Source organism: Microplitis demolitor, chromosome 5 (assembly GCF_026212275.2).
Source record: "Microplitis demolitor isolate Queensland-Clemson2020A chromosome 5, iyMicDemo2.1a, whole genome shotgun sequence".
Lineage (NCBI taxonomy): Eukaryota > Metazoa > Arthropoda > Insecta > Hymenoptera > Braconidae > Microplitis > Microplitis demolitor.
Window position 1 is genome coordinate 22,613,951 of NC_068549.1, and position 24,301 is coordinate 22,638,251.

General features: G+C 29.2%; 3 protein-coding genes and 1 non-coding gene across 7 annotated transcripts in view; 1 reads left to right on the forward strand and 3 right to left on the reverse strand.

The window, feature by feature from the left end:
- The first annotated feature begins 1,999 nt into the window (after positions 1-1,999).
- LOC103570831 (dr1-associated corepressor homolog) lies at positions 2,000-5,102 on the forward strand. The gene is made up of 5 exons (XM_008548709.3): positions 2,000-2,162; positions 2,412-2,540; positions 2,789-2,917; positions 2,990-3,450; positions 3,881-5,102. The coding sequence occupies exons 1-5, from the start codon at positions 2,117-2,119 to the stop codon at positions 4,496-4,498; spliced, it is 1,383 nt and encodes a 460-aa protein (XP_008546931.1). The 5' UTR covers positions 2,000-2,116; the 3' UTR covers positions 4,499-5,102.
- Positions 5,103-5,839: 737 nt separating this feature from the next.
- On the reverse strand, positions 5,840-7,567 carry LOC103570830 (signal recognition particle 19 kDa protein). The gene is made up of 2 exons (XM_008548708.2): positions 7,300-7,567; positions 5,840-6,391 (listed from the first exon to the last, which is right to left on the reverse strand). The coding sequence occupies exons 1-2, from the start codon at positions 7,344-7,346 to the stop codon at positions 6,004-6,006; spliced, it is 435 nt and encodes a 144-aa protein (XP_008546930.1). The 5' UTR covers positions 7,347-7,567; the 3' UTR covers positions 5,840-6,003.
- Positions 7,568-7,962: 395 nt separating this feature from the next.
- Positions 7,963-8,034, reverse strand: Trnap-cgg (transfer RNA proline (anticodon CGG)). The gene has a single exon. It is a non-coding gene; the product is annotated as a tRNA-Pro (tRNA).
- A 2,901-nt stretch (positions 8,035-10,935) lies between these two features.
- Positions 10,936-24,301, reverse strand: part of LOC103570826 (anoctamin-5) — a 28,645-nt gene continuing 15,279 nt past the window's right edge. The window contains exons 1-10 of one of the 4 annotated variants that reach the window (XM_008548701.3): positions 16,643-16,900; positions 15,190-15,532; positions 14,914-15,125; positions 14,645-14,783; positions 13,873-14,074; positions 13,219-13,805; positions 12,937-13,154; positions 12,158-12,617; positions 11,566-12,086; positions 10,936-11,445 (exon numbers count right to left, since the gene is read on the reverse strand). In XM_008548701.3, the coding sequence (XP_008546923.1) occupies positions 11,574-12,086; positions 12,158-12,617; positions 12,937-13,154; positions 13,219-13,805; positions 13,873-14,074; positions 14,645-14,783; positions 14,914-15,125; positions 15,190-15,513 (2,655 nt within the window). In that variant the 5' untranslated portion in view covers positions 15,514-15,532; positions 16,643-16,900 and the 3' untranslated portion in view covers positions 10,936-11,445; positions 11,566-11,573. The other 3 variants (XM_008548700.3, XM_008548702.3, XM_008548703.3) reach the window with 3 other exon arrangements.

A 24,301-nucleotide genomic window follows, 5' to 3' on the forward strand; every position in this document is an offset into this window, starting at 1 on the left:
AATTGGTTTAATTATTTCTTGTACGCGGTATCATATCGCTTATTGGTCTTGTAGCTTCTAAACTATCAGGTTGCAACATATTATTATTATAATTGTATGGATCATAAACTGAAATCTCATTCATGTGAGATTATGCCTCCTGCTGATGGTCTCTTTCAATACGTAGTAGAGTATGGTTTATCAGGTATATTATACTCTACTCTATCTATCGTTGGTCTCGTATCACACATCGATAGTTTCTCGATACGAGTCTTTGATCATGTCTCTCTCGTTACCAATCTCGTAGGTCTAGTTGGTCTCGTTGAGGTAGGCTCGAGACTTTTTACGAGACTCAAGTATCAGGATCACAGAACTGACTGTAGTATCGAGATAACTGTATTTTAATTTATTATTATTTTTCATATTTTAAATTAATTATTTATTAATTTCAATGTAAAAAAATAAAAAATATATTTTTTTTTAAAATTAATAATTTCCTAATTTATTAATGAATATTAATAAAAAAAATGTTGAAATTTAAATTTAAATTACAGTCTCTAAATGTATGAATTAATTCACTGATTAATAAAAAAATTAATAAACGCGACTGATAAATTTTTTTAGTAAAAAAAATTTGTTTACTTATTGAATTATTTTCCCAGTTTAGGTAAAAAATTTTCCAAGATCACGGTTTAAAAAATATTTTTTTAACGCTATTTTTATAAAAATTTTGAATTTTTATTTTTTTTAATATTTTTGACTATTTAATGAAAATGTAGAATATATATATATATATATATATATATATATATATATATATATATATATATATATATATATATATTTCTTTTGTTATTTATACGATTTCTAAAATTAGCAGAAATTTTTTTTTATTTTTTTTTTAAAAAAATTTTATAATAGAAAAAAAAAAGTAATTGGATCTAAAAGTTAGTTATTTAAACTTTTTAATTGAAATTGACAAATAACTAAATTAGTAATTTAATTGTTTGTGTTTACAAATGTATATATAAAATTAAACGTGGATATTGTGAATCATTTCACGTGATTTAGGTATCGGGGTCACGTAATTACCAGGTAATACGAACCAATTTTATCCTACGCGAGTTGAATAACAAAATAAATATATAAAAGGATATAACATATAACATATTGATAAGAACGGTGCTCGCTAGCGGCTTCCATCTATCAGGAACGCATCAAAGTCAACAACTTTCATTATATATATGAAGCGTTTATGTATCAACTTAATATATATATAAAAGAGTAATAAAATAAAAAATGATATTAAAATTATCCGATCTAATAATTTTTGGATTTTTCTAAAACCCATAAATTTACAAAAAAAATATATTTTTAAAAATTGCACCTATAGTTTTTTAAATTTTCTACATGTGTATATTTTTTTTTTTAAATTAACTGTCGAAAAAAAATTTTTAAATTATTAATCGTCTGCTAACTTCAAGATCGCAATATAAAATATGACCTAATTAATTTACGCAATTAAATAGAAACTTTTTGAAATTTTATTGACATTTAATTTTCATAAATTCAAATATTTAAATTTAATTCTACGATCTGGCAACTTAATGATGAGATCACTCTAATTATTGACAAAAAAAAAATATTAAATAAATAAAATTAATTACTGATTAAAAAAAAATTAATAAATAATAATTATTTATTATTAGCCTTAATTTATTTGTAACACTTTTATTGATTACTCTTGACAATTACTGACAATAGATTTGATGACGACATTATTTATTTTTCTTCGAAACAAAATATGTAATAAAATACTTATTACAAGTAATAATCACTCAATTAATGCTTATTAATACTTCCTACACTAGTTTAAATTAATTACTTCGCGAGGTAAAGACAATTGCTTCGGTAGTTGCAAAATAGTTATAATAAAAATAATAATAATAATTATTATTATTATTAATATTTACAAACTGAAACATCAGCAAGTTTATTAACATTATTTTTTATTGTCTCATTAAATTGATATAAATCCACGGGTCAGTGAAAAATTAATCAGTCTTACTTGTCTTTTAGTCTATAAATTAAATATATAGATATTTAATTGATCAGTGCTATTATTTTTTTTTTAATCATGAGATTGTTATTCGCGATCACGTTATCAATTTTTATTTCCACAGGTTAGTGAAAAATTTTTTACAGAGAAAAATGTGAATTTTAATAAATAGTAGAACAAAGTATATAAGCTAGTAAATAGTTGCAGTGATTTTTTCTATTGATTACAATCCGTTTTTTCTGATTTCGAGTCGATTTTTAGTTGAAAATTTGAATTTAAAAAAAGTTTTTTCGGAGCACATTTAAAAACTAAGATTTTTTTTTTTTATCGGAATACAAAAAATAATTTGTAAATAAATATAAATTATCTACAGGTCACGGTGCTTACGATCATGTGGAAGCTATAAATGCCCAGAAGTGTATGGAGCTTTGCAATAATTGTGGAGGAACTGGATCTTACGTCGATCAATCTTGCGAATGTTACGTCGGCGAAAGTGACGAAGGTAAATTACATTAGTAATTAAACCCAAGATTTATTTATTGAAAAATAGAATACTCGGATTACCATCAGAACTCTAAATCGAAAAATTTTTCCAACTTTTCCTCAATAATTTTCGGTAAAAACAGACAACAAAATTGGACTAAAATTTTCTAAGCTTTTTTGCGAATGCAAGGAAATATTTTTTGAAATTTCAGTTGTTCTTCTATTCTCTTACTATCCCTCATTAAATTCAATTTATTGTAATTTTAGATGGAGAATGTTTTGATCGAATGAAAAGAAAAGCCCGGCAATGGAACTTGGATTTAATAAATTGTAAACGCGGATTAGCTGGTCGTCCATCGCGTTGCAACTATCAAAATTCTCGACGTATTGGTTCATGTAAGAATAAAAATTCAATTTGAAAATCTAAATTTCCAAAATAATAATAATAATTACATTATTTTTTCAAAGATGACATATGTCGTATAGCTCAGTACTTTTTGAGCGGAGGTCCGGCAAAAAGGATCCCGATTGTAAAATCTAAATGCGATTGCAATCCAACAACAACAACTACAACAACATCAACGGAACCGACGATAATAAAAACAATTATAGACAACTGCGAAGAAATTCCAGACGAATGTAATCCTACGACAGAGCGACCAATAGAAGACCCTTGTGAGGAGTACAAACCAACTCCTCGGCCTTCTACCTACCTAGAACCACATTACGATTATCCTAAACCCACGTTCCTCATCCATAACCCAGAACATCGGAACACCCATCGTCTATTACAGGCCTCAGTCCTACCCTCTGGTAATTTATTAAGTAATTATTTATATCAAGGTGGTAATCAAAATTATCCTGTTCAATTTCCCGCTTTTCCTACTCGGCAAACTCTGTCACCTTATGATTTAAATAAAAATAAATATGTAAGTATATAAAACAAGAATGTAATTTTTTATAAATCATCTTTACATGGAGAGAAAAAAAAAGGATTTTTTTGGCGCGAAAAATTTGTGCTCGACCCAAGAAAATTTTGACTTCATTTTGTAAAAGAAAATTTTTAACCCAAGAAATTTTTTAAAATAAATTACAATTTTTTTTTAAAGTAATTTTTAAAATAATAAATTATTTACTATAAAATAAAATTAAAAAAAAAAAATTAGTGAATTCTTTTGTCAAAATTGATATCAAAGCTAATCAAATTTAACTGGAGAAGTTTTCCGTCAACAGACGTTCAAAATTATTGAAAAAAAATTCGCTATTACTTTTTTTTTTCAGTCAAAAAAAATTTTAATGACAATTGAATTTCTTTCTCAATGTAAACCAATAAATAATTATTTATTTGCTCATTAACAGATGGAAAATATGCACAAAGCAATGATGGAACGTAATTACTACAACTCGTTGATGGAAAGCCAAGCGTATAAAAACAATAAAATGAATTCATATAATTACAACACATTTTCAACAAACGGTTACATGAATTCCCTGTATCCAAATAATTATAATTACATGCAATCATTATATGCAAACGGAAACGCCAATAACAATTATCAAATCGATAGTTACTTGCAATCATTGTCATACAACGATTTATTCCAGCTGCAAAAGTTTTTAACAAATCAGAACTCAATGCTGCAGCCCTTGCTGCAAAGACTTCAAAGCAGCGCACAAGTTGACAATAATTACATGCCGCTTAATATGATGGTGGGCGCAGCAAATCCCTCTTCAACAGACAATACTATGAATCAAGAAAATACCACTCCCCAGGTATTAACGACACTTGGGTCGTCTAATGATGAAACTGTAGTATCATCCGCTGAGAGAAATGATAATACAGTGATAGTAATAGACGAGTCTCAAACGATGCAAGGTGGAGATGATAATTCAAATGACAGTACTGAAAGGTCAAGAAGAGTTGTGCGGCCTACTTTTAATCGTAGGATCATGAAGCGAGAGTTTAAATCATTGTAAAGTCATTATTAATATTAATATTGGGTATGTGTGAATAATGTTTCAATTGAATCGAATTATTCGATGATCCAGAAGTTAACAGACAATTAAAAATTTCTTGATTTTTTTGAAAATTTAAAAAACTGTAGGTGAATTTTTTTTAAATATATATTTTTTTTATTACTTATAGTTTTCGTAATGACAAATGGTCTAAGACAACTGATCCTACGACAATTTAATAGATTCTGAAAGTAAAAAGATTAAATCTAATCACCAGTCCCGTAATTGGGACATCGATAGGTTGGATCAGATGTAATTGGGATCAGTTTACATGGATCTTATCATTTGAACTGTTTGTTGGTTTTCGAATTATTCGTGAATTTTTTCATCATTAGAATTTGAATGAATTCAGTTTAAATTTCGATTATTTGATTTTTATTTCAGTGATTTATGAATAATTCGTAAGTTCGGAATATTCGCACATTTAAAAATATATTATTTATTTAAATTATAATTATTTATTATTATTATTATTATTATTATTATTATTATTATTATTATTATTATTATTATTATTATTATAAAGTTTAATGGGATCATTGCAATTAAAGAAAAATTTATAGCTATGTATTATTGTTAGTAGGTATAGAAGCAATTGTAATAATATAAAAGTTAATAAAGACGAATAAAAAGAAATGGCTATTGGAGTATTTTATCAGTCAAGAATGTAATTTTATTAAATCGCTTGAAAAATATTGATGATTTCATAGCGATTTGTAAAACATGAGATTCTTGTATGCAGAATTTTTTTTTATTTAGATCTGTAATCTATAGAGATCTATGTAGATCCAAGTATCATGAAATAAAAAAAATTTAGATCTAAGATCTACATTAATTTATAGATTAAAGAAATTAAAAAAAAACTTATGGGATTTTTTTTTTTAAGAAATTGGAATGAAAGGAGAGATTTTTCGTACTGGACTGGGTCTTTTAGGAAAAATTCAAGTTTTCAAAGTTTCTAGGCTTTCAAAAAATCTGAATTACTTCCTGAAGTGTCTATTTCATGGATTAGAAGTTGCCAGTCAAAAGTTTAAAATTGATGGTAACAAAAATTGAAAAATAATCGAAAAAGTAGAATTTTTAAAAAACTGACTGTTTCTCCATAGCCAGTATATATATATACGCAGGGTTAAATATATATCAATATCCGAGAGAAAAATTAAAATCTACTCAGATCAAATTTTATGTGAGCATTAGTAGATCTTGCAAGCGAGTTTATGACTCATATTTCTGAAATATTGAATTCATTAGTAAAAAATATTAAAATCAAAAGTAATATATTATAATTAATATTTTTATTCATTTAATTATATGATATATATAAATATAAATTTATAATTAACTCTCGTACAAATTGCATGAATGAAAAAAAAATTACAGTAAAAAATCAGAAATCATAACTTGTCATTTAAATAATTAATTTAACAGACATATTTATTTTATAAAATCTAATAAGTCATCTAAGTTTATCTACGTCCTTTTCCTTTGCCTTTTTTAGCTGTCGCAGAAGACTGCTGAGGTTCACTAGAGCTCTGTTTACCTTGACGTGTTTTTAAATTCGGAATACTTGATCCTATATAATTCAGCAGAGAATCACGAGTAGGATAATCTGAATTAACTGGAGTCCCATCATCATTTTTCAATTGCACTCGTATACGTCCACGATACAACAATTCTTTGCTACGTTCCTTGGGATGTAATTTGTTTTCCACACCAACTTTCAAACCGGCTGCCAACAATACGTCACGAATCTCCTGGTGAGTTGGATTCTCAACGCACTTCGATTTAGTTAATTTACGGCCTTCTGCTCGAGACTTTTTACTGTTTATGTAAAGTGGATAAATGCATACCCATCTAAAATAAATAATTAATTAAATAATTAAATGAATATTTAAATTTAATTCAATAATAGTATCATCCAAACCTCTAACGATCACAATTTATGGATATATTGAGTAAAAATTTAAATACATATATTACAGGTGCTAGAAATAAACTCTATTGCTTATAAAATATTTATTTAGTTGAATAGGTTTTTTCTAATCAAAATAATTTAAATCAAGTTAGAGTTTTAATTGACAATTGTAATATTCTTTTTATGCAGCCATAAAATTATTTTTGTATCAATCCTGTTTAAAAATATTGATTAATCAAAATTAAAAATGATGAAATTCGAATTCTTTTCAAAGATTTCAATTCTTTTGTTTGTATATATAGATGTACGGTTTGCATGGAGTGACCGCTTCTTAATTCTTTTCAATCAATATTTTTAACCAGGGAAAAGATATAGGATCAAGTGTCATAATCGTATATATATGTAAATAGTGTAATTAACGAATTATCATATGCATATAAGCTTTTAAGTTTAGTCAAATTTTTTTTCTCAGTACAGCATAATGAATTTTTGAAAATTTTTCGTGTAGTTTATATTATTATTTGATATTGATGACAGACCTTAAATTGTGATCGTTAATTTGAATAATAATATCATTAAATTAATTCATCTCCAACCTAAAAATATAAAAATTATTATTATTATTATTACTATTTTCACTACAACTATTTAAATATATGAATTAATAAATTGAACAGTAAAATAAATAATGTATTATTTTAGGTTATGAATCATTGTTGGATAGGAAACCATATGGAAGAATGAAAAGAATGAAAATAATTATAAATAATAATAAAAAATTAAATTATTAGTAAATAATAAAAAATATTTTCTAAAATAATTAAGTAATTTAATTATAAATAATTACCTTTCACGATCACTGTGATTTTTCGATTCACTAAAAGCAACAGCCATCACGTCTGTCAAAATATTGTTTTTTTATTTTTTTTTTTTTTTTAAACAGAAAACTAATGAATGCGTTAAGAATAAATCAATAGAGTTATTGATTTATTTATGGATATTTTAATTATTAAATTAGTCAATCGGTTTATTTTCTTCGTGATTTTGTAGAGAAAAATAACAAGATCAGTATTTTTATTCTGATCAGAATTTCGGGTATTTTCGAGTTTCATACGAAGATCCTCACTGGCGCATGCGCACTTTTTCGATAGTAAGAATCGGTAGAAAAGGAATAAAAGCTAGCTTTACTAAATGATACTATAATGGAAAACTATTGATGTTTTGCTTAAAATACGTAATATTTATGTAAAAATATGAAATGAATTGAAAACAAAAAAATTGTAATTTTATTTTCATAATTTTTGTGAATATTTAGTTAAAAATTATTTGTCCATATATTAGGACCATTTATTTGTTAGCAGAAACGTATTATTTAGTGATGTGTTTTGCTTAAGATGTGATTTTTTGTTTTTTATGATAGAAAACATTCTAAAATAGTTGAGAATCGATAGTCATGAAAAAAAAAATTGTATTTTCTTTTTTATTGCGGGAAAAAAAATAATTTTCACGAGGGCTCGTCCGGGATTTGAACCCGGGACCTCTCGCACCCGAAGCGAGAATCATACCCCTAGACCAACGAGCCTTAGCGGTACTCGTAGAAATTCGCTGGACAGTTATAAACCAAAGCCACGAATTGATAACTAGAAGTAATGAAATTCACTTAAATGCCTAATAGTTAGCAAAAACAAACTGGAAATACAACGTAACAAAGTAGAGATAGCCATAGAAGTGCATAATATGAATAAATTTCCCAAAGATGTCGTTTCTCGACCTAGCGCCAGAAAATACACAATTAATTTTTTTTAGGACTTTTTTGGGTTCCTTCTACTGGAAGACATCACAATGAACAAAAAACGTTAATGTTGTCATGGGTTATTCCCAACAGGAGCAAAGTTACGGGCTACTCTTTATAGAGAATCACCTATACCCATGTCCACCAACGCTCATATGGGTCTAAATTCAAAAAATAAATTATTCCCAAAACTTTTTATGGCTTTTCCTACTAGAAGACATCACAATGAACAAAAAACGCTAATATTGTGATGGGTTATTCCCAACAGGAGCAAAGTTACGAGCCACTCTTTATAGAAAGACATGGACAGCCTCATCCTCACCCATCTTCAGCCATCCTCATATGGGTCAAAACTCATAAAATAAATTTTTCCCGGGACTTTTTCCGGTTTTTCCTACCAGAGGACACCATAATAAACAAAAAATATTTATATTGTGTTAAATTATTTCGAACAGACTAAAAGTTACAGACAATTTTTTATAAAAATGAGACATTCTTCCCTTAAGCAAAAAAAAAAAAATTTTGAAGAATTTTCGTAATTTTCTTACAAGAGGACAGCATAACATACAGAAAACATTTATTTTGTGGGAAGTTATTGTGAATAGAAAAAAGTTACGATTACTATTTATAAAAATGCATAGATTATGTCTCAAATCGCTAAAGAACGTACATATCGACTGCTGTAACTGCGCGCGCAGTTTCTAATAAAAGCGTGGGCAGTTTGAATCTCACGAATTCATTTATAGTCATAAAAAAATTACCTGCCTCTTCAAATAATTGTAAAGTTTAAATAATAAATCCTACGTTAATTTTTGGAAAATAAAAAGTCGCATAAAATTAAATTTTCTATTCAATTAAAACCTACATAGTAATTAAATTTGTTTTTCGCAGACAGGATAATAATTAGATCATGAAATTGCCAATTAATCAATAATTTAAAAAATTTTCCAATTATAAATAATTTTCATAATCATATTAATTATTGTTTGAAAAAAAATTAAATAAATTTATCAAAAAAAAACTGAAGAATTTTGAATTAACTCACGTTTGCCGCCACTTCAACTGCTTCCCATACTGGTACGAGCACTCACAAACTAATAACCTTTAAAAATAAACACTCACTACTAAATAAAATCACTATCACTCACTAATTATCGAACTCTAATAATTATTTTGACATTAATTTTAAATAAATCCCGACATTCAATCACTTTTATTCACTTATTAAAATCACGACACAGACGCGGTACACAATGACGCCAATAGAAACCAAACCGACACTGAATTTAATTTATTTAAAAGTTCACGTTAATATAAACACTCGATTAATTATTTTTCAAAGTAATAAGACATGAATTGTGTAATTAATTAATTAACTAAGACCGATTATTTTTATTGAGATTTGGTGGCGAGGAGACGACCACAGTCAGGCGGGAGAGACTGAGTACTAAGTAACTGCGCAAGACAAAAAACTCTCTCTGTACTGCGCAGTTCCATTCCAACCGACGCTACTGTGGCGCTTGCGTCGCCTCGAATTCAAATATCTATCGCCATGACAATTGAAGGCAGACAAAGTACATGATACTGAAATTAGCCGATGTCTAATAATTTTTTGAATTTTTTAAAACCAATGAATTAAAAAAAAAAAAATTTAGAAAATTGCACTTGTAGTTTTTTAAATTTTCTATATGTGCATTTTTTTTTCTAATTAATTTATTGATAAAAAAAAATTCAAAAATTTTTAATTGTCTGTTAACTGCAGGATCATCAGAGTCCGCGACTTATGAGCACTCACAAATTATTAATCTTTAAAATTAAACACTTACTATTTAAATAAAATCAATATCACTCACTAATTATCGAACTCTAATAATTATTTTGACATTAATTTTGAATAAATTCCGACATTTAATTACTTTTATTCCCGTACTAAAATTACGACACAGACGCGGTACACAATGACGCCAATGGAAACCAAACCGACACTGAACTTAATTTATTTAAGTTTGCGTTTGTTGAAACACTCGAACAATTATTTTAGAACATGTCTTATTGACTTGAAAATTATCTCGACGCTATGAGACACGAGTTGTGTATAATTAATAAACTAAAACTAATTATTTTTACTGAGATTTGGTGGCGAGACGACCACAGTCAGGCGAGAGAGAGACTGAGTGCTAAGCAACTGCGCATGACGAAGACTCTCGATCTATACTGCGCAGGTCCGTTCCAACCGACGCCACTGTGGCGTCTGCGTCGCCTCGAATTTGAATTTCCTCCACCATGACAGTTGAAGACAGACCCAGTACGCAATTTAATTAGATAATTAATTATTTCTCGGAGTATCACGGAGTAATTAATTTAAAATTGTGCCAATAAACACTCGGTACTGTCCAATGAACGTCTAGTGATAATAATTTTATTTAAACTCGGAGTGTAGGGAACAAAAATAATTAAATTCTTTCATGTAAAATTGATAAGTAAATTGGAATTATCAGTGCCAAGTATAAGTGATAAATTTTTTTTGTTTCGTGGTGGGGTTAAAAAAAGTGCGGGAAAAATGATCGATTTAAAAATTATAATTAATTTTTTTTTTTACGATTTTTATTACTTAGTAACCAAATATTTAATTGTTATTAATTATGATTTGGTAAGTGAAAAGAAAATGAATAATTAACTGGGTGTATTTATTTAATTCTGTGCTGTCAATAATAAGTGTAAAAACAAGATTTTTCTTGTTGCCGCCATTACAAGCTGAGATACTGTAAGTTTTTTCAAAATTATTAGCATGCTAATTTTGAGGATTAAGTGAGAATTGTCCTTCAGTGAATGTATTTTTATTTAGTTTGACATTTAAACCCTCAAAATTAAAAAAAAAATTAAAAAATTTGAATTTTAAAACTTTTTAAAAAATTATTCTAATAAGTAATTGATTAATTACTAAATAATATTCTTGTATTGTTGATTCTGATTCCTGGGAATCGAATAGGTCCAAAAAACAAAATTATACATATTTATTATGAATTTCCAAGATCTCGAATGATTGAACCCAAGTGAATTGCCTCCTTATGACAGTAAACTGTCATGACCCTGGTTAATGATATTAAAGTTGGCGGACGTCTAATAATTTTCAAATATTCTTAGATGACCTATCACCCAAGACAAGTAAACAATAATGCAAATAATTGACCTCTACTCCTCCTAATCAAACAATCGAATCCATATTAAAATTAATCATATATTTTTCATAAAAAGTCTTATACAAAATATCAACAAAGTACTTTATAAATAAATAATTATCAAAATTTCGAGTAAAACAACCTGGTAACTCAAATATCAATTGACTCTGGAACATTTATCGAGCGTTTACGCAAATGGTTCCCAGTGCTGACGAATCTACTGCTCGCACGGGCTTTCATCTTAGCCCTCTCAGCTTCTCGCGCTATTATTATCTGCTCAGTGAGATATGCCTCGCGTTTTGTGCGGTCTCGCAATTTTCTCGGCACCCCGGAGAGACACCACTGGACGATCATCGTAAAGATCCCAACGATGCTTTGAAAAATTACAATAAATATAAACCTCCAGGCCAAAATTTTCCAATACATAGTCGGGCGTTTGTACGGCAGCTGGGGATGATCTGGAGGGTTCCGGTACTCGGTGTAGCGGCAAATGGTCACATTTTCAAATGTTGAATTAAGTGGAGCGAATTGCGCGGGAAAATCTTTGGTGTTGAAATAAGCGAGACTGTGGTTCAAAAAACCGACGTCTGTTTTGTCGGGACTCACTGAATGCATGTAAACGAGACGTGGAATTAAATTTGATGAGAATGCGATAATGAATGCCTGTAATTAATAAATTCAATTAGAATAAATAAATTTATTGAGCATAAAAATGATTAAATTTAAATACGTACGTTTGTGGTGATGGAAATGCGCGCAAGAGCATCAAGAATTTGTTTCCAGATACCGATATCTCGGGCGCGACGTGGAACTGGCCGTCGGTAGTGCCGTAGAAATTTAGTCGCGTCGAGACGCATCTCCAGGACGTTGTTACCGAGAGCGAATAGTGGAGCCAGCGGAAACGCGACGACGAAGAGGGTAATAAACCCGAACTGTATTATCATCTCCAAGTACTCGTCGTAGAGACCGCGAGGACCCCAGTCGACTAGACGGAAATCTTGACTCCAACGTGTGCGTGGAATATTCGGGTCTTTACGTTTGAGGCCGGTGTGAATGCGAATCAAAGCCCACCATTTCAGCAGCACGGGTAATAACATTTCTATAATGGTGTAGACGGCTTGTTTACCAACCATTATTATTGCCAACTGTATACAGAGTTCCATTAAGCAGCCTCCTGGTGCGCATTCTTCTTGTCTGAAAAATTAAAAAATATCAATCAGATGAAAAGGCCTTTTTTTATCGAGCGAAAAATTTTTTATGTAAAAATGAATAGGGTATTTGAATAGCTGACGTCATTTCGCGTTGAATGAGTATCAACATCGATATATTTTGAAAAAAGGTTCATTCAAAAATTTTTGAAACCAATTTTTTTTGTTTTTTAAATATATCGATGTGGGTACTCAAATTACAGGAAATTTCGTAGAGAATTCAAAATCACGACTCATTTTACAATTTACTTCAACTCCGTAAATATACATTCCATATAAATTTATATAATTAAAAAAAAAATTACCTGTAGCCAAATATACGATTGTATTTTCTAGGATACCCAACTAATTTTCCTTTTAAAAACGCTACGTAAAATATCGACGCATAATAATTGACAAATTGAAATATATAAATTTTTAAGGTCAAACTATCATCGAATTCGGCTTGTGTTCTCGGCATCTCCATTTCTGTTAAATATACTGCGACCCAGTCGTAAAAGTAATTTAATATCAAAACACAAACCTGAAAAAAATCAAATCCCCAAATTAGTCAATCAATCGAAAAAAATTTATAATTAATTACATACAAGATTCAGTGCTGCGGCGATGCTAGGTATCGCAAAATTTTGGTACTGCGTATTATCAAGCTCCAGTCCCTTGAAAATTTCATTTGTCGTTGTCAAAAACATGCGATACAAAACTACTGCAAATACCGCAGCGACCGCAGTTAAAACCAAAATAATAACCACAGTAAAACTGAGCATCGTCGCCGGGACGCGGACTTTCCAAAAACTTAAATGCGGCTCCTTCTCCATCGTCACCGCATTCAATTTTTCTTTCGCCTTGAATATTTTTATTTTGCTCAACATTTTCAAATACTGCGGCCGTGGATGCTCGGCCCCTTGGTCCCAACCAACAAGACCCCATCTGTGGATCAGTTCTTCAGATCTGCGCTTCCACAACTCGAGGTACAACGCCGCCCAAAATGACATAAACGCCGCGAATATTATCGTCGACGAATTGTCAAAAAGTAGAGTAACTTTTGTTAGAAGACAGGTTGTATTTAAACGCCAGTAGTCGCAATATCTATCGCACTGCGGACACATAATTACGTCGCCTGCCCATGGCGAACATGCGTCTATTGCCACTTGGTTTGAGTTCAATGTTATCAAGCCTGTAAAATATTTATTTAATCAAGTAATTGTCGCTTTTTTGTTAATGACTATTATTGATATTTTTACCGTAAAAAAAACACAGCAAGCCGACAATACTTGCTGGTATTAACATGTAAGTATAAAATCCCAGCCATGCGAAATATATCGCGTATGTTACGCCAAAGTACTCTTGTATAGTATCCAAAGGCTGGATTTTTAGCCATTTTTTTGCTGCTCCCCATTCTTCATACAATAGAGCTCGGGTTGTGCCTTTTTGTTTATATGTCCCCTAGTTATTTGAATTATAAATTAATACCTGATCAAGAAAATCCATGGAAGATTATATGGGAATCCATAGGAATCCGTGTAGGAAACTATGGATTTACATAAGGAGCATGGGGGTCTTAGAAGCTACGGGTTTATATAAGTCTATGCGAGAAACTAGATACCGGGATTCCCATACAAAAAAAAATTATAGAAACTTGGATATCTCGGTTACGGTGTTAGGGATCCATTTAAAAACACCCAATGGAAATCTAAGCTGGATTACCACGTGAATTTTTTTGATAGGGAAACAATGAACAGCCAAAATGGAGGATGCATGAAATTTATATTTGAATTTACGAAAATGACACAGACTGCAGTGAAATTTTCTGTAATATTAGTATTTTCAGATAAGTCTTCTGGATGAACCCTAGCACGTATAAGTGGTTGGAAAAAAATTTATTTATCTGATTTCGCGGAGTATTTAAATAATAAAAATAATTATGCAGCTATACATTAGAGAAATTTGTTAATAAGCGAATGGGTATTTGTTATTGACAACAAAGATATAAGAATAAAAAAAAAATTTACTGACATCATGAAGTGGGTAAGCAGCTGAATAGCAACCACTGTCTACAAGTCGATGTACGCCCTCACACTGTCGTTCCAAAATAAATTCCACTATCATAATTCTGACATTCGTGGGGAAAAAATTTTCATTCTCTACATCAAATCTACGGAAAATTTGTTTATTTAACACAGGCACTATTTCTAATTTAAAATCCACACTAATATTAAATAAATTATGGGTAAGATGCATTGAAAAAGTTGATATTGTTATTCAATAATAAATAAATAACTTACAAATAATCTTTGTCTCGTGAGAATTCTGTCAAAAGTGTCCGTTCTCTTTTCGGAAACTTTTCCGGATCCAACTGCACGAAACTGAATAAATTAATAAACCACGAGCGCGCATCGTCTAGTAAATCTGTTTGCTTATCCTCGAAATCATCTGTCGTTAGTAATTTAATTGGCATTTTGAGTTTCATTATCTCACAATATCTGCATAAAATTTCCTGCAATTAATTTATTTATTAATAAAATTTTGAAATGGAAATTTAAAAACTTTTTTCGAATTACCTGAGGTGCGTGGACTTTGACGAAACAAAGTGCTCCATTTTGTTCATGGTACAATTCTAATCCCTGATCACGCAAAGCCGCTTGAAACACTTCGCGTTTTTGAGCGTGAATAAAATTACCATCGTCCATGTAAGCCAATACGAAATCTATTTTTTTACTTCTATTGATTTCATCTTCACTTGAGTTTCCTAATTCTATTGACGAAGACGTTGGCGGAAAATCGTGTTCTTTTTCCAGGGTTATCATTTTTTCAGTCAGGTCCCAAAGGCCAATGGAATTATTTGATTTATTTCGATTGAAATTTTCGCTGTTTGTCAACTCCATTGTTTTGAAAAATTACAACCTTTGAACATAAATTTAAAAAATTCAATTAGCTGCAGAAATTTAATTTCAAAAAATCGTGATCACTTTCATTGATTTTTTAAAATTTCCTCTTTTTATATTTACTTCCGGAAAAATAATTTTAATATCACAAGATCAACTAAGATCAAATTTTTTGAATTTTAAATTTACATAGATCTCAGTAGATCTAAAATTTGGGTGATTTTTTTTTAAGGCTCAGAAAATTTTGAATCTTTTGGTTGATAATTTATTTTATTTTATCAAAAGATCTCCATAGATCTTCATAGATCCTTCAACAAAAATTTGAATCTCCATAGATCTAGATTATTTTTTTTTTCGGAATCCAAAATTTGAACTATAGATCAATTTTATTTTTAGTGTTAAATTTTCCAAACCCGGGAAAAAAAATTTGAAATTTGTCCAGGTCTACTTTTAAAAACTAGAAAAAAAATGAAAAATTATTTAAAATTGCCTATCACTTTTCAAATCGTCTCAACAAATCCAAAATTTTTCTCCATTCTCCAGCTAAATTTTAATTTCCCAGTAAAATTAATCATCATTACATCTCATGTTGCAAAAATTTGATTACTCACTAGATGCCAGTGCTGTCAATTATTTTTCCGATTTTCACCATCAAATTTTAACAATAATTCAATTTTGTAACTCCATTTATCGCAGTACCTCGCAATACTTTTTTGAATGTATCGAATCGTAATAAATTCAAATAAAAATATTTTCAAAAAAATTATAATTCTAAAAAACTCAATACTAGGTAATTTTAAAATATATATTTGTCATTTTGACACATGATCTAAAAATATCGATGATTTTTCGCTCTTGACATATATATGTTATCCTACCAGAAAAATATATATCGAGTACAATACTCGAACAATAATTATTATTTTATATGAAATAAATCGTAACAATGAAACACTTAAACAAGTGATTTGTTGATAAAAAAAAAAAAAATAACAATCTTTATCAGGATGATTATTTCTTAATGAGAAAATTCATTAAAAATAAATTTGAGTTCAAACTTTAACCTACTTACAATAAAATACACGTGATACTAAATATTTATTTAAAATTATTTTAGAAAAATACTTACGGGTAAAAAAAAAGTTAAGATGACTAGATCACTGAGTAGAGATAAAAATATAAATAGCAAGAGGTAAAAAATTAATGGAAGCACATATTTATTTAAATAATTACTATTCTAATGTAATATAAATTTTTAAATCAACATAAACAACGCTTGCAATAAATAATAGGATAAATATTTAAAAAACTACATAATAATGTATATAAATATGTAATATATAACAATTATCTAAATTGATGAATCAGTTTCATGCCACATTTTTTAATTGACTACTGAATCTACTAAACAACAACTGACTTTTTCTATTGATAAATTTTTGGTCACTACTTCTAGATGTCATTGACATTTACTTCCAAGAAATCAAAAAGTATGAATGACTTATAATTGATAATTTATAATTAAAAATCTATATTCCCGCCAGTAGAAAAATAAAAATTCATAATTTTGAAATCCGAGCTTATTATCTGAAGACCAATTAAATCCCGATTCAAAATCTTACCATTGGGATGGTCGGGAAGTATCAAAATTAGGTGGTAGATGGCGTTGGCTGGGCGGCTGGCAAAATGGCGGTAATATGAACGCGTATGGTCGGACATCTTGTTAACTGATATAAGAAAGTTCATTTTCGAGGTCTATCGATTAAGCAAAAGCGATTAATTGTTATAATTTTAAGATGATAGTTTACCGGAAACTATGAGCCAATCTGAGCATGACAATACTCATTATTGCTGAGCACCTATGAATCACGATTTCACTGCCATGCTTTTGAGTTCCTTATTTGCATTAGTATAATAAAAATTCATTTATTTTTTTATCACTTTTTGTGCATTTTATTTTATTCCTCAAATATGGAAGATAATGTTTAGGTTGCAATTTTTAAAAATTTGGCGCGAAAATTATTATTTCCGATCTCAAGACCCAGGGAGAGTCGCGATGTCTCCTAATATCCTGTGATAGGAATTTCGTATATTGTTTTCGGGGTAAGAAGGTCAGCTCACTAATTTTTCAAAATTTTTCCACAAATTTAATCACTGGGGGCTTCTAAAATTATCCAAAATTTCATGCGCCGCTCAAGCTAAAGAGTTAACAAGTTCGCTAAATATTTAACTAAATTTCGTTAAAAATAAAATTCTTTATACTAAGGAAGTCTCAAACAAAAAAAATATACAATCATCATAATTATTAGCATAAACACATAAATTTTACCGAATATAGTTTCCTGAAATTGTTGTAACGGCAAATGGAGAAAGTGAAGAGGTAGTTTTTTTTTATTATTTTTCGCATGAGATAATTGTCGTAAATGTATAAATAAATTTCTCATACATTTTTATTTTATTCTGTCGTTACGTACGTCAACGTGAGAACTTGTTTTCATTCTCATTTTTATTCTTAACTCTACTCACTATCATTATCATTATGACTATTATTTTTTTTTACCGCGCCATCAAAAGTATTCTCAAAAAAAATCAGATTATCCTAAAAAAAAAAAAAAAAAAAAAAAAAAAAAAAAAAAATCAAAGTAACAAATAAATAGACAAATAAAGAAAAAATATATACAGACCAACGTCCTAGACCTTGTTCGACGGTGAAAGTAAAGGCCGTGTCAATATTTTATTATCATTATCATCATTATTATTTTTTGTCCCCAGTCTTGGTCTTAAACTTTAAATACCGGACATAAACATCTCACATTGACAATTTTTGCTTAATGGCCATGACTTTTAACGTCACTTGCTGACAACTAATCATTGCATTACGTGCAGTCATTGAGGGATTTATTTCCTCATATTCATTATAATAGAAATATTATAAAAAAAAAAAGAAAAAAATGTTTCATGTTTATCGTCGAAAGTTTTGTTAAAAGATCCGGTTGATCCAGTTTTCATTTTATTTCCTTTGATGCAGCCATTGCTACTCAATGTCAAGGTACTTTGCATCTTTAATGTTGAGATGAAAGATGAAAGCGACGTTCATGTTGGTTTAAAAAAATATAAAAGTATGAATGTGATATATTGAGGTAAAGTATTATATGAGAGTTGGATAAAATAAAAAATGGTGATGTATTAAAATTTCTAAAGCGATTGTAAAAACGTAAGTTGCGTGTGACCTGTTCCGCGTTCGTGTTGGGAATTAATTTAGTGGGTGGTAATCAAGTACGCAAGTAAGCAAGTAAGCAAGTATGTAAGCGAGTAACCAATCCGATGTAAGGTGTGTATGCCGGTGTAGTTAAGTGTGGACGTAAGGTGTAGTTGCAATAGTAGGTCAGCCACACCGCGCGAGGTATGTGGGTCAAGTTTGCGGCTTCGGACATCCGTTCGGTTGTCAGACCAGTCCGGTCTTCTTTCTCTTCTTCCTCTTATTTTTTTCATAATAATAACATCGCCATTCAAGATGTTGATGACCATTTCTTATGCAAGGATGCTTTAGAAAATTTATTGGCTTTGTGATATTTTTTTTTAGGCCAGGAATTTACTTGGGCTTTGTTGCCTTTGAATTTAGATTGCGGGCTAAGGGTCAGATGTATGAAGAAAGTTGATAGAAACTTTTTTGTAGCTTGGAAAATTTTCTATAAAAAATAATTGAATGACTTTTTTTCTAAACTTCATATTTCAGGCGCTAGGACTTCTAAAAGTTTTAAATACAATTTTTTAAATTGTTACAATGGGTAAAATTAATTTTATGCCTTAAATAATTAAAATATCAAAAAAATTAATGAGATACTTTTTGTAGAGAATTTAAAGGGCTACAAAAAACATTTGATTGACTTTTGCCCTAAAATGAAAATTTAAGTTATTATTTTAAAAAAACTAAAATTCTTAGAGAAAATTTTAATATAATTTTTCTAAAATGAATCATTACCATGATAAATTAATTAACCGACTTTAATAATCACCGAATAAATAAATATTAATTTTCTTCATAATCTCATTAATAATAATCATTAATCCAATAGAATAATTTATCACTGATTGAATAAATAATTTATATGGAAATAAAATTTGAATAGCATGTATATGTATATCTATATACATATTTGACACAAATATTTAATATTTTTTTTTCGTCTGGGTCCACATACCCTCGAAGTGAAAGTAAGATCATACTCTTACCTCTCACCAATAACAACTTAAACTCACTGCGCCTATAAATAAAATTAAATCTATAGCTATTTACAATTCCCGACCACACTTTTCAATTACGATCTCAATCTATCATCCATTAAGTTGATAAAATTTTAACTGCCCGGCCCAATCATTTCTCAGTTACAATCTATCATCTTAAACAACAAAAATATTCATGACTATTCGGTCTCATATCAACACAACCAAATAACCAAATAATAACAATAACTTATAGAAAAAAAAAAATAATAGAGAAAATAGTTTCGCATGGCAAAGCACGCAAGCAATAAAAAATAATGATAAAGAATCATGACCCACTTCCGGTCAAGTTCATTGCTCATCTGCGGTTTTACAAGCTCGTCATTTAACCTCTGCCCGGCAACTTGGTATCCGTACAAACCTCCAACTTAAAGGATTAACATTTTGCGGTTACTTAAGTCACGTTTAAATATTCCTATAATCCTACTGTTTAATACGGGGTATAAATTAAATCTCCGTTTCTATTTTATTCCAGTCTACTGTATACTTGTCGGTTAACAAACTACAGAGTACTATCTGTAAAGTACTTAGTAATTTAACATCTCCAGTTAATTGCCGACGCGAAAAAAATTTTGGCTTTCTAACCACAATATTGTAGTAGCAAGTACTCCAATATGTAGTAAAGCGTACTACAAACAAAGTACTGACATCTATATCAAGTCAACAATTTTTGATGTCACTACCCATTTGTTGACTTGAATTTGTAGTAAACATTGACTGTAGTCGTCGTTACTACACGTGCGGTTGAGGTTTTTCCAAATTTTGTAACCTCAACTACAGCTGCTGTAGTAACCACAATTTTTTCCATGAAGCAAAGCTGGCTAAGAAACTTATAAAACAATCGATAATTTCTCTAATAACTTTTCAAGGTTTCAAAAAATAGAATTTTTGAGACCTATAAATTTTTTAGTTTGTACGGCCGCCGCTAGGTGTCGCATCGCCAAATATTCTCTCGCTAGTGGAAAAATTAACTGAAGCTATTATAATTCCATCAATATATGAGATAGAATTCTTAAAATTTTTTGTTAAAATTTGAGTTCTAGATATGTAGTAATTTAGAAAATTTTCAAATAATATCATTATAAAATAAAATTGATTTATAAATGACTTTTCAGTCCAATTACGCTGTAAAAAATGGAATTTTTGAGACCTATAAAATTTTTAGTTTGTACGGCCGCCGCTAGGTGTCGCATCGCCAAATATTCTCTCGCTAGTGGAAAAATTAACGGAAGCTATTATAATTCCATCAATACATGAGACAGAATTCTTAAAATTTTTTGTTAAAATTTGAGTTCTAGATATTTAGTAATTTAGAAAATTTTCAAATAATATCATTATAAAATAAAATTGATCTATAAATGACTTTTCAGTCCAATTACGCCGTAAATAATTATATTTGCACCGGATGCATAAAATATAAATTTAGCGGACAATAAAAAATGATAATAAAAATATGAATTTAAAGTATCTTTAAAAATAAATTAGATAATTAAAATAAAAAATAGGCATTCTTCATTTAATATGATATGGAATGCATTTAGAAGGCGGGCCGCTTTCTCTGAGTAAAAAAAAAAATAATAATGTAAGACTAGCATGAAAAAACGGTACAGTGACTTATTATGTTAAGCTCGTTTTAATTTTATTGTTGATATAATATTAATTTTTCCTTATTATTAATTTTCTAATCATACGGAAATTTATCACATCATGATTAAGCGTTTTTTTGACGTTTCTTGTTGTTATTGTTATTGTTATTATTACTTTTAGTAGACGGAATTGATTACAAAGTGAATCGGCGCGAGTCAACCGGCACGACGCAAGAAATCGTGACACGGTTTTTGAATTTTTCTAAGTCGAACGATAAATATCTTTTTACTGTATACTACGTACAGTAAGAGATACAATAGAGTACAGTTTAATACAGGATTTAGTTTAACGTGGGTTTATCATGTAATCCCACTTTTTTGGCCTTTGTGTTAACATTTTTTTATTTATTTTGTTTTATTTTATTTTTTAAATTGCCGCTGAATGCTGAGAAAATATTTATTGGATATAGAAACCGATTGTCCGAAGGAGTAAAAGTGAATGGCAATTTTAATTCGCTTGTATGATTGCTATTGAATAGAGAGTATGTTTCTCACGGTGACCTATGACTCACATTTTGTCATTCTATTACGATTATCTAATAACAATAATTAATAATCAATAGAATTCTTCTAATTCATCAAACTGCTGGACAAAGAAAAGAAGAATTTCTTTATTTTTTTTAAATAACTGCCAAAATATCGATTCTATGATAAAAATCACTCATACCATTTTTGTAGCTCTTTAAATTTCCTACAAAAAAGTCCTTTTACTTTTTTTGATATTCTCAAAATTTGCTCTGTTATATTAATTTCAAAAGTTACCGTCAAAATTTTAAGATAACAAATTTTAATTTTTAAATTTTTGAAAAATTGTGGAGCTGAAAATATTAATTTTGAGTAAAAAATTTATCAGACCTTTTTTGTAGAGGATCAAAAGAGCTACAAAAAAGTATAGAGATATTTTTTCGATATCTTTGATATTTGAGCCGCAATTTAAATTCAAAAATAAAAACAAAAGTATTATCGGCTTATAAAAGGGAAAATTGTAATCTTTGTTGAAGTATAAGGATGTATGAAACAATAAAGATTTTTATGTAAGAAAATTATAAAGATAAAGAAACGGAAGTTCTGGAACTTGGTGTTGAAGGAGATGAAAATCTTTTTATTTAATCATTAAATTCTAGAGTTTCTCTTCATCTCCAATCTCCAACGCCCTCTTCATTCATCATTCCTTCTATTTACTTATTTATTTATTTCTTTATACTCCGTACACCGTGTATTTATCTCGCGGTACATAATGTACGTGTTATGTATGTACCTCAGTCATTATTGTACGAGGAACAATGTGCTAAAATGTTATGTAGGGAAGACTGAGATCGATCGCAAATTGAATGACCGGATACACGGGCCTTGAAGATTGCAAGTATATCTCCCTTTTGCGGTTTATTTCATACTTTTTTTTTATTTATTTTAAAATCTAAAAAAGGAACAAGTCCTCGTATCCTCGATGCTTACATAAGTCTATTACTGTTATTACTGGATTATTTCGTGAAAGGCGAGAGAGGGGTTAATGTATACAATATATATATTTTAGACATATTAAATGTATACATATGCAACATATTATTAATGCAGTTTTGTAATCTATGAGTTCAAATGGTCAGTATATTTATTTTATAAAATACTTTCATTAAATTAATTAACAAAAATAAAAAAAATATATAATTTTGAATACAAACTCTCATTACGTCTAAAGTATTGAACTTACATAAAAATTTATAAGGATCACTTTTGTAGAGGATTAAATTCCCTACAAAATTGTTCCCATACATTTTTACCGTATCTTTGATAATTTGGCCAGTATTCAAATTTGAAATTCAAAAAATATTCATAATGAAAGTACTGAAAATTTTTGAACTTCTTTCCAAATTAAAATACTGTCTTAATTACTGCATGTACGTCAAAATTGATAACATCTTTTTTGTAGAGAATTTAATTCCCTACAAAATCATTTATTATCATTTTTATGGTATCTTCGATAGTTTAGCCAGAATATCGATTCAAGCCCAGCGAGCGATCTCAAAATTCCTAGTCTCCATAATTATAATTATAAATGAGCAAAATTAATCATTAACGGTAAACTGGCAGAATAAAACTTATCCAACATCTGTAATATCTTACATCGACCCACAAAAATACTTAAGCAACAAAAAAAAATTAATAATAATAATTAAAAAAATAAATCATCTCCATCAATCTCCATAAATGAAACAAATCGGCGATTATAAAACAGCAAGTCAGACCCAAGTAATACAATATACAACAACCCATATGATATAAATATATATGTATAAATGTAGTGTAGGCCTAGGTGAGCCACGTCCTCTTAAAGTGCACCTAGAACGTGTTGGTGCAAATTTTTCAGTCACTCAGTGAAAGGGAAGTACAAAAGTTATCCACCCAGTGTCCAGTACCGCGAGACCTAGATATCCACACTCTCCTTCAAGATCTTTTTATTTATTATTATTACTATTTATATTTAAACTTGTATATATGTATTTTCTCACTAACTCTTCGTATCGTAAACGGATAAAATTACCGTCTTGGGGACAACATCGACATTATTTCCCATGGCATTACATTATCTATGGATTTAGTTACTTATTCTTGCTACTTGTCATTGCCCATTATCCATTACCTATTATTTATTATTCCAAAACTACTACAATACAGTTTGTCATTTACAGAACCAGCTGGTATTCTTATTTTCATTATTCTCCAATTGATTACAATTTTTCCAAAATTTTTGCCCATTACTCCATCAATCTACTGTTTGTCCATTTTTCAAAAATAATTTTTTTAATTTTGAACCCTCCATAAATTAAAGAAGGAACTTCGTTAATTAAAAAAAGAAAAGC

Bases quoted from the DNA above. Each gene is read 5' to 3' on its own strand.
- LOC103570831 (XM_008548709.3), top strand. From the start codon at position 2,117: ATGAGATTGTTATTCGCGATCACGTTATCAATTTTTATTTCCACAG. The intron at 2,541-2,788 runs GTAAATTACATT...TTGTAATTTTAG, and splicing joins CGTCGGCGAAAGTGACGAAG to ATGGAGAATGTTTTGATCGA. The intron at 2,918-2,989 runs GTAAGAATAAAA...ATTTTTTCAAAG, and splicing joins TTCTCGACGTATTGGTTCAT to ATGACATATGTCGTATAGCT.
- LOC103570830 (XM_008548708.2), bottom strand. From the start codon at position 7,346: ATGGCTGTTGCTTTTAGTGAATCGAAAAATCACAGTGATCGTGAAAG. The intron at 6,392-7,299 runs GTAATTATTTAT...TATTTATTTTAG, and splicing joins AATCACAGTGATCGTGAAAG to ATGGGTATGCATTTATCCAC.